Source organism: Panthera pardus, unplaced genomic scaffold (assembly GCF_024362965.1).
Source record: "Panthera pardus isolate Hobbes unplaced genomic scaffold, ASM2436296v1 HiC_scaffold_4, whole genome shotgun sequence".
In the NCBI taxonomy this organism is placed as follows: Eukaryota; Metazoa; Chordata; class Mammalia; order Carnivora; family Felidae; genus Panthera; species Panthera pardus.
This window is the reverse complement of record NW_026526969.1, coordinates 15,892,026-15,905,021: the sequence shown is the minus strand read 5'-3', so window position 1 is coordinate 15,905,021 and position 12,996 is coordinate 15,892,026. Positions and strand designations below refer to the sequence as shown.

General features: G+C 65.6%; 1 protein-coding gene across 2 annotated transcripts; it reads left to right on the top strand.

Annotated features, from left to right (window-relative positions):
- The first annotated feature begins 186 nt into the window (after nucleotides 1-186).
- Nucleotides 187-3,944, top strand: LOC109251090 (uncharacterized). Of its 2 annotated transcripts, none has more exons than XR_002073346.2 (2): nucleotides 187-2,789; nucleotides 3,638-3,944. XR_002073346.2 is itself a non-coding variant. In XM_019422377.2 (2 exons), exons 1-2 carry the CDS (start codon nucleotides 947-949, stop codon nucleotides 3,911-3,913), a joined length of 1,002 nt encoding a protein of 333 aa, XP_019277922.2. In that variant the 5' UTR covers nucleotides 244-946; the 3' UTR covers nucleotides 3,914-3,944. The 2 variants fall into 2 exon arrangements, 1 of the variants encoding a protein (XP_019277922.2); XM_019422377.2 differs by having other exon boundaries at nucleotides 244-1,672.
- Nucleotides 3,945-12,996: the final 9,052 nt, after the last annotated feature.

Genomic DNA, 12,996 nt, shown 5'->3' with positions numbered 1-12,996 from the left:
CCTGGTCCCCACCCTGGGACCCCGCGTCCCCACTCCCTCGTGGAAGGCTGGGCTGCGGCCTGAGCCGGGAACTCGAGGGGGCGGAAGGGAAGGAGGAGAAAGGATCCGCTCGGGGAGGAACCCCCGGAGTCTGAGCCTCCCACGCCGGGATCCGCTGGGCGTACAGAGCGCCACCTCCGGCCGAGGCGCGGCACAGAGCGCGATGCCTGGGACCGGCGCGCGGGAGGCCCAGGCCTGAGCGGGCTGCACCGTTCCCCTGCCGCGGAAGGGCAGGTGCGCCCGAGCTGGGCAGGTTCCGCCCGCCTACACCAGGTGGGATCGGCCCCCCGGCTGGTCTCTCGAGGGGGCATCCGAGCCTGGAACCCGGCCTAGGAGGGAAGGCGGGCCTCGCCACCCCAACGCTAGACGGCGAGGCCCCCTGAGGGTTAGGGGACTCCCCGATGGGTGGGTGGGTGGGTGGGCGGCCGCCTGGAATTCCGCCCGCCCCAGGCCTCCGCCCCCATCTGCCCCATCCTGTGGATTAGGCCCGCGCCCCGCCTCGGCCGCCCTCCCGCCAGACAAAGGCAGTAAAGGCGAAGCCTGCGGGCGGTCTTTCATCGAACGGCGGGCTCCGGCATTTCAAAGCCCAAGTCGGGAAGGCGCTTCGGGGGGCGCTCGCCTTCCCCCCAAATACCTCGGGGTGAGGGTGAGGAGGGTGGAGGCTGGGCCTCTCCTGCCCTTCCCCGAGGGACCGGGTCTACCCGCGCCCTTCCACGTGCCTTCACACACCTGCAGCCTCCCCGATGCCCCTGCCTTCCCCTGGCGGCAGCCCCTCGCAGGGACCCCGCCACCAACCCCGCTCTCCAGGTGGTCAGGATGGAGAAAGCCCGAGGTAGAACCAGGGAAAACTTGGAAACGTTTAGAAGCACATGAGGGCCAGTCCTCGGCCGTCCAGCTGGAACCTTCGATGGCTCCGAGAGGGGCACCACTGGCAGGCTTGGGGAGGGCAGCCGAACAGGCACCCCCAAGGACTCAGGCTGGACCGGGTCTGAGCCATCGCCTACGCGCCTCCCGAATCGACTGCATCACGTCCGCTCGAGCCCGGGATTCCTCTCCGGCAGAGGGGCCCGAGGACAGCCCCTCGGGGCTAAAGGGCTGGGTCCCGTCGTGGGCGCGGGAATGGAGGAGGAACTCCGCCGCCCGTGCGGGGGCTGAGGTGGGTGCCTCCCTCCGCGCCCCTCCCTGGCGGCACTTCAGGGGTGCCCAGCTGGAGTTTGCGGCCAGCACGGCGGCCAAGGGGGCGCTTTGGATAGGAGTTGCAGGCCAGCCCCAGGGCGGAAAGCAAGGGCGAGGCCGGGGTGCATCCCGCCCCCGGACTGGAGAGCTTTTGGGGGCGCGGCGCAGGCGTCCCTATAATCGCCGGCGGCTATTAAAAATAAAAACCTCAGCGAGTCGTCATAGCGACCAGACAACAGCCGCTGCGGGAGGGCGGCAAAAACCGTGCCACCGGCGCCTCTGGGGGAGATTCGGGGGCACGCCGCGCGTTCCAGCCGGGGCGGGGCTACGACCCCAGCCCCACGGGCCCCGCCCTCCCCCACCCCCGAAAAAACTGGCAGAAATAGAGCCAGGGGCCCGGCTTCCAAGAATGCGACGTAGAGATACAACTGACTTGACCAAGAGGTCAGCAACTTGGGTGAGAACCCACGCGACGCGCTCCCTCCTCCCCGGCCTGTGCCGCGCGGCGCCCCGCCCACTCGGGTCCCAAGCGTCTCCCTTTCGGCCCGCGGAGAGGGGGGCACTGGGTGAGCAGGTGGGCTTCGGGGGCTCACCCCGGACGGGGAGCCGAAAGTCCGGAGGCCAGGCGCGTGGGGGGGGGCTGCTGCACCTGCCCGGTGCGCCGGGTCCGCGCTCCTTGCGGATCAGGCGTGGTCACGTGCTTCTTTCTGCCCCGGATCGAGTTTCCCTTCCAGCCGCTATTAGGCGGTTCACACGGTTCATTGCAAATATTTGATAATGAGGCTAAATATACATCGGAATCGGAGGAGGCGTGGGCGGCCGTGCGGAGAGCGTGGGCGCGGCGTTCCCGGCTGGGCGGGCATCCCCACCCAGGCCCTGCTGAGGCGCGGGACCCCGGGACGGGCACCAGGCTGCGTGCTGCAGGGAGACCCGCCCCGCGCGCCGCCCCCGGGGCCATTCCGGCCCCAGGCTGGGGCACTGTCCCCAGAGGCCACCTAGAGGGCCCCTGGCGGAAGGAGGGGGCGCCGCAGGGATCTCCAGGGTGGGGAGGTGCTGGCGGGAGGTGAAGGTGCACCTGGCCGCTGGGATGTCCGGTCGCCCCCGGAGCGGGTGCTTCCGGGCTATCTCGGGCGTCTCCGGCGCGCCCCGACGTGCCTGCAGGCCCATAATTAGAGTGAGTCAGGTGCTCTAAATAGGCGGAGAGAGGGGGTGCCGTGCAGCTGGGGTGACTGGTTGGGCGACAGCCACTGGTGCCTCACCATACTGCCCATGATCCCGCAGCAGGGAGGAGCGGGGAAGGACCTTGGCCGTTCTTCGGAGCAAAGTAGGGGCCAGAGGGGCACCCGCTTCATTAGGCACCCGGTGAGCTGTGCAGCCTGCGTGTCTCCCTAACCCCACCGCACCTCACTCCCTCTCCGCCCGCCGCCAGTGCCTGCCTGGGGCCTGGCACCAGCTGACACGCCACTACTGCTAGGATTGCTGTTACTTCCCGGTGGGAGTCACGACGAACATCCACTGAGCACCTGGGTCCCTGTGTGACTTCGTTTCCCTCACACGGACACAGACGAGAGCAGGTCTGTCCCACCTCTCCCCATTTTACAGATGGGAGCACTGAGGCCCGGAAGCCAGACCCTTGGCCCGCAGGGCCGGAGCTGAGGCGTGGCTCCGCCCCAGGCAGGGGGCTCTGATGCCATGGGCTCGTCGGCGCAAGCCGAGCTGCTCAGGTGGCATTTGTCTGTCCCACGGGTCACAGACAGGACGGTGACAGATGCTGCGGCCGCCAGCAGTATATATAGGCAGTAAGACTGGAGTCCGTGTCCACTTGGCCCCCGCGCACGGGGGCAAGGAGGGGCTGGCTGCCCGCCGCCCCCCGTGCTGGGCCTCGGTGATGTGTCTGTCCTCACGCTGCCGTGTCTCCGCTCTCTCGTGCGGGAAAGGGGGCCGGGAAGCCTTCCCAGGGCCGGGAGTGAGCCTCCGCCCCCGCCCCACCAGAGAGAAGCAGTCTGCGCGCGCACACGTGCGCACAAGCACGCGCAGCACGCGCACCTGCCCGGCGGCGTTGCCCCAGCTCAGGCTGGCGCGGGGGGCCCGCAGAGCGGCCGAGCCCAGGCCTCTGCCAGGAGCCAGACCAGATTTCAGAACAATTTGTAATGACGAGACACGTCTGGCTTTATCTCTGGGCAAGGCTCTCTCGGCTCAGGGCAGCTGATCCAAAGGCCGAGCGGGCACGGGCACGGCTCCTTGAAGATCAAGAGGGCCCGTGCAGGCGTTAATGAGGTTATTACCTCGGCTGCCCCAGGCCTTTCCACGCAGCCTCCCCAGAAAGGGTGATAAACCTGTCGGCAGGCCGGCAGGGCATTCCCAGTGTTGTTTTTTACTCCCTATTAAATGCTTTTATTTCCCTTTTTAAATTCACAAACAGAAACGGAGTTTGAAACAGCTGCGAGCCCGCAGTCATCTTGCGAGTATTCTGTGCGTGAAGACCCACGGCAAGGGACACTCGGCAGCTTGCAGGCTAGACTGTGTGGTACGGGAGCCACCAGCCACCTGTGGCCGCCGGCGTGTGAACCGTGGCTGCTTCGCCCGGCGATACGCCAGACACACAGGGCCTCCGTGGCCGAGAGGGCTTCGTGAGCAGGCAAAGGGTGTGACATTTCTCATTGCCAACGTTTCTATTAGTTCCATGTTGAGACGATAGCGTTTTCTATGTATCGCTTAAATAAATTATATTACTGAAATTAGTTTCACCTGTTTTTCCTTGGTTTGACGCGGCCACTATAGAACATTTGAAATGTCCTAAAACGATACGTCCATTGGGCAAAGCTCGTCTAGACACATGCAGTTCAAACCTGCAGTGCAGAGCCAGCCAGGTGAGTGCTGGCGGGCCGCCTCCAGCCTTGAAGCCAGCAGAGGTCTGGACCCTCAGACACCCCAAGACCAGCGGAGCCAGGGGACGGGGACACCCCCGCTGGCCTCACCGGCTATGTGATCTTGAGCAAAGTGTTGGGCATCTTGGAGCCTCGGTTTTCTCCTCTGGATAATGGCCAGCATAGAGGGTTGCTTTAAGGAATACTCATTCACCCCATTCAACAAATACTCACATACTCCACTCTGTGGAACACTAGGGGCGCAAAGCTAAAACCAAGCTCTCCTGGAACTCGGGGTCTCTGGATAAGCAAGTGACAAATAAGCATGTACTGTTTCAGGTAATGTGTTTCGGGAGTGGTCAGTAAGGTCTGTTGGAGAGGAAGCCAACCGGCCATCTAGAAAGTCTAGATCCAGTATTATAGGCAGAAACAACAATAGCACGTGCAAAGGCCCCGGGGCAGGAACTGGCCTGGCTTGTTCAAGGAACAACAAGGGGCATGGGATGGTGGGAGAAGGTGAGCTGGGGGAGGCAGGCAGTGGGGCAGGTCACACAGACCTTGAGACCAAAGTAAGGCATCTGGACTTTACTCTAGGGGCATGGAAGGCATTAGAGAGTGTGGGCAGGGAACACAAAATGTGGCAGCCTAGACGGGAAGTTTAGCTGCCAGCCTCCCCGGCCAAAGCAGCAACCCCCTGTTCCCCTCGCTTGCCTCCTGGGGTCTTCAGGACTTGTGGCCAAGTTCCTGTGTTCTGGGTGTGAATTCCAAGGAGATGGGGCTGGCCACCGGGTCTGAACCCAGAGCCATCCCCCACCTCTTTCCCCAGGCACTGCCCACGGGCCCTGTCCCTCTCGGGTCTGTGACCGTGGACGGGGCGGGAAAGGCCTGCAGCAGCCCTTGGCCATCAGACAGACAGGACTCACCCCTGCCGGGCAGAGGTCAGAGCTAGCGGCTGGACCCCGGGACGGCTGGGGATATAGTGCAGGGATGGCCTGCCAGGCCTCCCTGAGAGAGGACAGTGAGGTCACACCCTCCAGAGACGTGGGCCCACCAGACGGAAAAGCCTCCCGACGTCAGAGAGGCCTGCACCTCCCTGGATGGGAGCGCAAATCCGACCAGAGCTGTGGGGTCAACTCGGGGGGCCTCCCTCAGCAGGGGGAGAAGGGTGCTCAAGTGGCCCGTAGAAGCCGGGCCAAGGGGCCAAAGGTGCATGCAGGAAGCACAGACACTTCTAGAAGGAAGAGGCAAATGGGTCACGGAGCTACCATAATCAGAACAGGGAGGCTCTCGTGTGACAAACGGACCGGAACCACGGAGCCCAGAAAAGACTCCGTCCCAGAGGAAAAGCCGTGCGAGGTACCGGCCTGTTTATTCCATAGGACGGTCTGGAAGAGTGACCTGGTGAAACCACACTTTACCCCCAGCGCTAAATGCACTTCAGGGGGATCCGGCAACGGTTCGATGAATGTTCTGGAACACGCGTGGGGCGGGTGCGTCTCTGCACGGGGGAAGCTCGCACCGCTGCCTGCCGTGCTCCTGCCAACGTGCGTGCTCTTGGCCAGCCTGGCAGGAGCAAGCAGCCCCCTCCGGGCGGAGAGCGCTCCACAGGCACCTGCTGGTCGTGGTCGGAGAAGCCCCCGAGGCAGGTTGCTCTGGGGACAGCAGACGAGAGCGTCTGGACGGCTCCGCCAAAACCCGGGCAGCCAGGGACGCCACCAGGACCAGGGAGAAAGGGACGGTCGTGGTGATGCCGCGCACCTTGGGACCTGGGGTGAAAGGTCACGATGCCCGCGGCTTGCTTCCAGCGGCCGGGGTCCGGGTGTGAAGGTGACCGGTGGGTCGACAGCGGCCAGCGACACGCAGGTGACTGCGTCTTCGCAGAGCAAGGGGAGCGGGGGACGCGGGAGGCGGGCGAGCCGAGGTTCACTGTCGGTTCTCACGCCTGTTCTGGAAGGCCGACAGCGCTCAAACACAAGGCTGTGGGGGAACGCTGATCGCTGTCTCCCAGTTTTCCCACGGTTTGCCGAAGTTCTAGAAGACAGGGAGCTTTCTCCGGAAGACACAACGGACCACAGATCACTGTGGGCAGCAGGGTCGCCGCTCACAGTGTTTAGGTTCAACAAAGCCCAGCATAGAAATTTGAAACAGAGTAAAAACTTGAAAACCCGAACACAACCGATGTCTGTTACCATCGCGTTCCCGGCCTCCCCGCGTATTGATCCGCGTAGGAAAAGCGTATGGTGGTCACAGCCGTCTACCTGCCGGGTCTCCCTCGCGCGTCCCTCCTCGGGAAAGCACGGGCTGACACACACAGGGCAAGCAAGCCCTGGGGGCGCCTGGCCACAAGGCCGGTGGACGGGCCCACGGGCAGCGCGAGCAGCCCGAGCGGAGGGCGCCGGCAGGAGTGGGGGAGGGGCCGCAGCGACGCTGACAGCAACTTGGCACCTCGAGCCCTGGCCGCGACCCAACCCTGCAGCCCCGCGTCTGGGCACCTGGCCTAAGGAAATGGCCCGACCACAGAGCGGCCGCGCGCGGGGGGGGGGGGGCTCCGGGGGGGCGCGACCGGTCCCACAAACACTGGAAACAACCTAAAATCCCAGGTGTGAGAGGCCTTGTTTTCCTGACCCTCTGGTTGGAAACTGTCCATCCCCGGGACGGCGGCGAAGACAGCTCCCCGAAGTGGAAACCACGGAGACGGGACGCTGTCCACGGCGGGGTCAGAGCATCCGCCGCTGGTCTGGCTTCCTTCCGCCCAGCGTCCAGGTGGCGTGGGGTGCGGGTGTCACTGGTGTGAGAGGTACAGTCCCGTCTGTTTCAGAAGAGACACCCAGGCTCCGAAGAGGGCAGCGCTCCCCCCCGCCCCGCCTCCCCCTCCGTCCACACTGCAGGGATGGTGGCTCTTTTAGAGCGGGGACACTGACCGGTGGGGGGTGGGGACACGATGCCCCGAAGGGCCAGGCTGCATGCGGCCCTCCTTGGGTGGTCCTCAGCCGTCCAGGCGTCCCCCACCCCACCCTGCACCGGGCCGGGCTGGGAGGGGCCACTCTGTCCCGGCCCGCTTGGCCCCCGACCCCTGCCGGCTGGTGCCCCCCCGGGAGGGGGTGCCGGAGCTCAGGGCTCACACCTGTGCTCTGAGTGACCCCGGCAGTGTCCTTCCTCCCTGGGGACAAGGGCTGTGGGCCCAGCAGAGGGAGAGCTTGACACCCCTCCCCGTCCGTGACTGCCGGGGAAGCTATTTTCATCTGTGGCTGTTTTTCTCGACAGGAGAGAGCAAAGTACGGAGGATAATCTTATCCTTGTCCTGCGGTGACCCTCGGGAGACCTGGGGTGGGGGGAGGCCTGGCGACCTCTGCGGCCCAGGCTCCCCTCTGGGGGGACAAGGGGAGCGGTGTGTGGGTCCCCCGGCGTCCTGAGCTCCTACTATGTGCCTGCCGGCGGGACGTCAGAAGGACAGGAGAGAGACCAGGCCCGAGGCCCGGGGGAGCCAGCCCGGGTCTGAGGATGGCTTCACCACCAGCTGGCTGTGCAGCCTGCCACAAGAGGCTTCACCTCTCTGAGCGCCTGTGGTCTCAGGTGACGGGGGTGATGCCTGGGAAGCAGTGAGCACAGAGCCGGCGAGCGTCTCACTGCCGGGGTGCGGAGAAGGCCACGTGCGGTGACGCGGGCACAGACCTTGTGCCCGGCGCTCAGCTCGGGGCGTTTCCGCCTGCAGCTCAGAGCTCCCCGCCCCCCCCCAGCCACGGGAGCCCCGGGTGGGGGAGCACAGGCAGCGTGGCCCCACACGTGCGGGCGAGGGGTCCCTCCGCACCCCACGTCACCAGCTCCGGTCTCCCCGGGACGGCGCCGCGCTCTGCCCTTCGAGCCTTCACGTGCAGCTAAGATCACAGCGTGTGCCCTGTGAACGCAAAACAGAGCCACCCGGCCCCTACGACCCAAACTCTGGTCTACACTAGGGTTATTTCTGGATCCCCTGCTGCGTGCTCTGTCCCTGGGGACAACGTCCTTCTGGCCGCTCAGACCACAGCCTGCGAGCCAACCCTGAAGCCGTCTGCCTATACGTCCGTGTGTCAGGAAATATTGTTGACTCGGCCCTCAGAATGTCTCTGAAACCTGACCAGTGCCTCCCCGAGGTCACCTCCTGGCCCCAGCCCCCACCTTCCCACAGGAAAACTGTCCCAGGCACACCCCCCCCCCCCCCCCCGCCCAGTGCATCTCCACTCTGCTGCTAGAGTGACCCCCTCAGACGCGTCAGCCTGCCCTCGGCCCCAGCCTTGTCCCGGAGGCTCCGGGGGAAATTAAGTGTGCATTGGGCTCTGGCGGGAATGAAGCGCATGGCCCCTACTGCCCGTGCCCACTGCTGCCGCCGAACCCGCCTCGCTGAGCCTTGGGCCCTCCCCTGAGTTACAGAGCCTTGTCCCGACAGATAACAGGTTATAAATAATCCTCTCCTCGCCGTGCAGGCTCCCACTGGCGAAGCTGGTGTGTGGGCAGGAAGCAGCCACCCGGGATCTGCCCACGGCCCCCCACCCCCCACGAGATCCCGCCGTTGGGACCACCCAGCTGTCACCTTTCCAAGTGGCTGGTGCGGCCGGGCCGAGAGGCCCCCAAGTGTCCCTGAGGGTCTCTCGAGGACTATTGAGGACTGTGGGGTCTGGGGTGAGGGCAGCTCAGCACCTGGAAAACCCAGGTCCAAGTCCATGCTCTTTCTAGCATGTTCTGTGGGTAAGTCATGGAGACACTCTGGGCCTCGGCTTCTCAAGAGTCATAACAAGTCCCAAACCAGGAGGTTAGAACCACAAGGACCACGCACCCCACTGTCTCCGTGGGCCGGGCACCCGGGGCTGAGCCAGCTGGACGGCTCTGGGCACTTCGGTCCTTGCTCAGGCTGCATGTGTCCTCACGACCCGGCGCCAGGCTTCCCCCCAACGGGGGGACCCTCCAGAGAAAGCATCCTCAGCACCCCGTCCTCCACAGTACCCTCCGGGTGACCCACGTGGGTGGGGGGACCCCAGGGCGCCCTGGACTTAAGGGTGGTTTCCAGGGCTAGGCAAGCTCCCACCACAGGCGCGTGGGGGACTCTTGGACCACGCACCCCTTGCCTCCCAGGAGAAGTTCGGGGGCCTCTCAACCAACTCAGCCTCCAGAGAACGGCCCCTGGGTCTTCCAGACTCAGCGGGAAGCAGTGAACAGGGCCCAGCCAGGCGGGCGGCTTGGGGCCTTGTTTAGCAAAGGGGGTGCATCCCTTCTGCTGGTGGCTGTGCCTGGGGGCATGGCTTAGCACTTTCCTGAAGGGTCCCCCAAAACATCCACCCACTCAGCTCCCAGGATCCCCCCGGCCCCCCTGGACGCTGCCCGTGTCTGACAGGAGGCTGAATAAAGCCACGCTCCCCAAGGGCACCCCTGGGTCCAGGAGCAGAGGAGGAATCCCAGAAGGCTTCCAGGAGGAGGCACCTGAGCAGAGCCTAGGACAGCAGCCAGCAGCCAGCAGCCAGCAGCAGAGCTGCCCAGGCCAGGGATTCTCCTTCCAGCCGGGGCCCCACCCATCTTATCTCCTCTCCAGGGAGCGATCCCAGGGACCTTCCCGGGAGGGCAGCTGGGCCGCTCCCCTCCCCAGCCCGGCTGCAGGGCTGAGTCAACCGTCTGGAATGCACTTCCAATTCCTCCACCACCCCTCCCCCTCCTCGCTGTCCCCATCCTCCTCCTGCCCGTCCTGAGCCTCCAGTGCCAACCCATCCCTTCCTGACCCAGCCGCACCATTCCGGCCACCAGGCCTCGAGGATGAAGGATGGGCCAGGGACTCCCCAGGGCTCCCTGTCACCCTGGAGGCCAGGGCAGGAAGGAGGAGGTGCCTTCCCAGCCGGGTGGTGGGGGTGGGTGTCTCCTCAGGGACCTGCCCCAGACCCTCTGGCCCAAGGGGGACGTGCCAGCTCTCGGCATCCCGCTCAGCCAGACCCCAGTAGAGATCTGCCCGAACCCACAACGTCCCCACCCTGTCTCCTCTGCACCCCAAGCGTTCATTCTCTCTTCACGGGGCTCCGGCTTCTGGAAGCGGCTGAACAAGGGCCTCGTGCTTTCCTGGTGGCCTCCCTGGAGGAGGGGGCACCTGGAGGACGAGAAGCTCAGCGTGTCTCTCTGTGCCACCAGTGGCGGGGACTCGAAGGGACAGCATCCTGTGGGTCCTTACACCCTCTCGGCTCAGCAGCCCCTCTGAGCCTGTAGCTCGGGCCCGGCCTCTGTGGGCTCCCGTGTCTTGCTGTGGCCCCACAGGGGTTGAGAGCAGGACAGAGTCCAGACGAGGCCTTGCAGCCCTGCCCGGCCTGTGTGCTTCCCAAGGCAACCCCTCTCCTCTCCCAGCTCCCTTTCCTCCCCTTCCTCAGCTCACCTGCTGACCCCGGGAGGTGTCCTGAAGGTGGTCAGAGCCCTGCAAGGTTAATCTCGTGGAAGGGTGGCCGGGTGGGGTCAGCCCCCAGGCCCCGGCGGCGCCCTCCTCACACGTGCTCAGACACCTGAGGGGCTGGTGGGTGCCTGCACCCCTGCGTCTGTGTTTGTGAGCTGGGCTCCTCCCAGCTGGAGGCGGGCACCCGTTTGAGCCCAAGCAGCCATGCCTGAGGGCTCCAAATGTACCTGGGTGCCTGGCCGAACCTCCAGGCGAGGCGTCCACCTTGGTGGCCTGTTGGGGGCTGGCGCTCTGCTCGGTTCTGCACCTGTCCCAGGAGCAGGAGCGGGGTGCTGGGCTTACAGCAGGGCTGACCTGGAGGAGGCTGGGCGGGGGCTCTGTTCCCAACAGTGACTCTGCCCTCGGGCTACATCTGCCTGGAGCCCCCAGCAGGACCTCCCAGACACCCTCTACTACCATTCCCCTGTGCGTCCTGCCCCGCCCCCTCCTCCCCAGCCCCCAGCCCTGTCAAAGTCCTGCCCCTCCTTCCTAGTGCCCCCCCCCCCCGCCCCCCGCCCCGTCAAAGCCCCGCCCCCTCCTCCCCAGCCCTGTCAAAGCCCCGCCCCTCCTTCCTAATGCCCCCCCACGTCAAAGCCCCGCCCCTCCTTCCTTGTGCCCCCCCACCCCGTCAAAGCCCCGCCCCCTCCTCCCCAGCCCCGTCAAAGCCGCGCCCCTCCTTCCTAGCCGCCCCCCTCCTCCCCCCTCCCCCAGCCCTATCAAAGCCGTGACCGGCTACGTCTTCTTCATGGAACACAGGATCTCACTGCCCGCCCATGTAGTGTCTCATGGCCCCACCAGGTCGGGGCTCCGGGGAGGACGTGGCCATTTGTCATGAGACCCCGGTCCTGACAATGTCTGTGGGACGTGCCAGGCCCCTTGCTTGGCCCACGTTCTCCCTGGGTCTCAGCCTAGAAGCTGAGGTGCCTGGGCGGGTGGTCCCAGGGAGAGGCCTCTGCTGTGCCCAGGGCCATGCAGGGGCTGTGGAGGCCCAGACGAGGGGGCTGGCCGTGAACAGTGGGGCCACTGCTCTCCGCACCCCACAGCCTCCCCTCACCAGCCCCGGTGTCGGCCCCGCATGGCGGCAAGGTGACCCCAGAGGAGGAAGCCGGCCGGCTCCCCTGGGGTGGCGGCCTGGCTGTGCACAGAGGGTCTGTGATCAGCGACAGGGTAAGGTGGCAGGGGCAGGCTCAGATCCGGGCTCCAGGGTGGGGGAGACCACACCTGAGTGGGAACGGAGGGGCCCCCAGGTGGCTGCCACAGACGTCAGCCCTTCTCCGAGCTCTGTTTCCTCAGTGGGACAGTGGGTCCCGCAGGCTGCTGGGGGGCTCTGAGGACCAGGGCTGCCCGGGTCTGGGCGTGGGAGCACCAGGAGAGGAAGGGCTCTGTGCTGGTCTCAGTCTGCAGGCTCCCTGGGGCCGGTCTGGGGCCGGAGCCTAAAGCAGGGAAGCAGGGGGCCGGGAGGAGGCTGGTGATGCATGAGAGAGGCCTGGACTGGGGGTGGCCTGGAATGTGTGGGGGTGGCGGGGCATAGCAGCGGGGGCAGCCCCGGCTGGGTGAGGCCCCCCTGCCCGTGGGGCCGCACCTCTCGTCCCCTGGGACCAAGGCTCACGGTCCCCAGGGTGTGGCCACAGTCTCAGGCCCGGGGCCCCCCGGGGGTCACTCCTGCCCCTCCTCCAGGCCCCGGGTTGCTGAGACTGTCCCCCGCCACCCTCACCCCTCCAGAGAGGCCGCTCACAGACGCACACACCACAGACAGCAGCTGATGTGGAGAACTCACACCTGAACTGCCTAAATTCGTCGGGTTTTTCCTGGCAACCTATTTAGTCCTTAGAAAAATGAAACGTGGGTGTTCCTAGGAGTCTCCAGGTATGACCAGGGCTCTGTCCCTCAGAAACACGTACCATTTGCCGGAGCGCATTTGTAAATCAGCCAAAAGCCAAACACCACACGTTTCCGCCTGAGCCGGCAGCTTGGGGGAACCACAGGGGGGTCTGGGGCCCCGGGGGCTCCCGTCCCAGCTCTGGCATCTACTGGGGCTGGTGAAGCGCCCTCTCTCGGCTCAGCCTCCCCGCCCCGTCTGAGGCTCCTCGGGGTCCTCGACTAGGCAGTTCAGTCCATTCGGATCCAGGCGGTCTCTCCAAGGGCTTACGCGTGGGTTCAGTCGATCATGCGTTCGTCCGACAAACGTGTTTGCATGGGGCTATGTGGGGGACAGCTGTGGAGCAGACCGAGAGGGCCCCTGTGTGGGGAGACACCCGGCATCAGTGTAGACTGATGTAGACTGAGGTAGACTGATCGGTGTAGACAGTGTAGACTGATGAGCTGGCCCACAGCCTCGGCCACCCCAAGACTGCCCCAGGAGGGCCCCTCCTGCCTCAGGAGGGCCCCCTCCCGAGGACCTGGAGAGACACGAGGCCCAGCACAACGTGGTCTGCCGACCCCCGGCCAGGGCCCACTGTTCCTAGAACTGGGGGAGAG

Excerpts from the sequence above, each read along its gene's own strand:
- LOC109251090 (XM_019422377.2), top strand. The coding sequence starts at position 947 with ATGGCTCCGAGAGGGGCACCACTGGCAGGCTTGGGGAGGGCAGCCGAA. Across the intron at positions 1,673-3,637 it reads CCAAGAGGTCAGCAACTTGG|AAACGGAGTTTGAAACAGCT; the intron begins GTGAGAACCCAC and ends ATTCACAAACAG.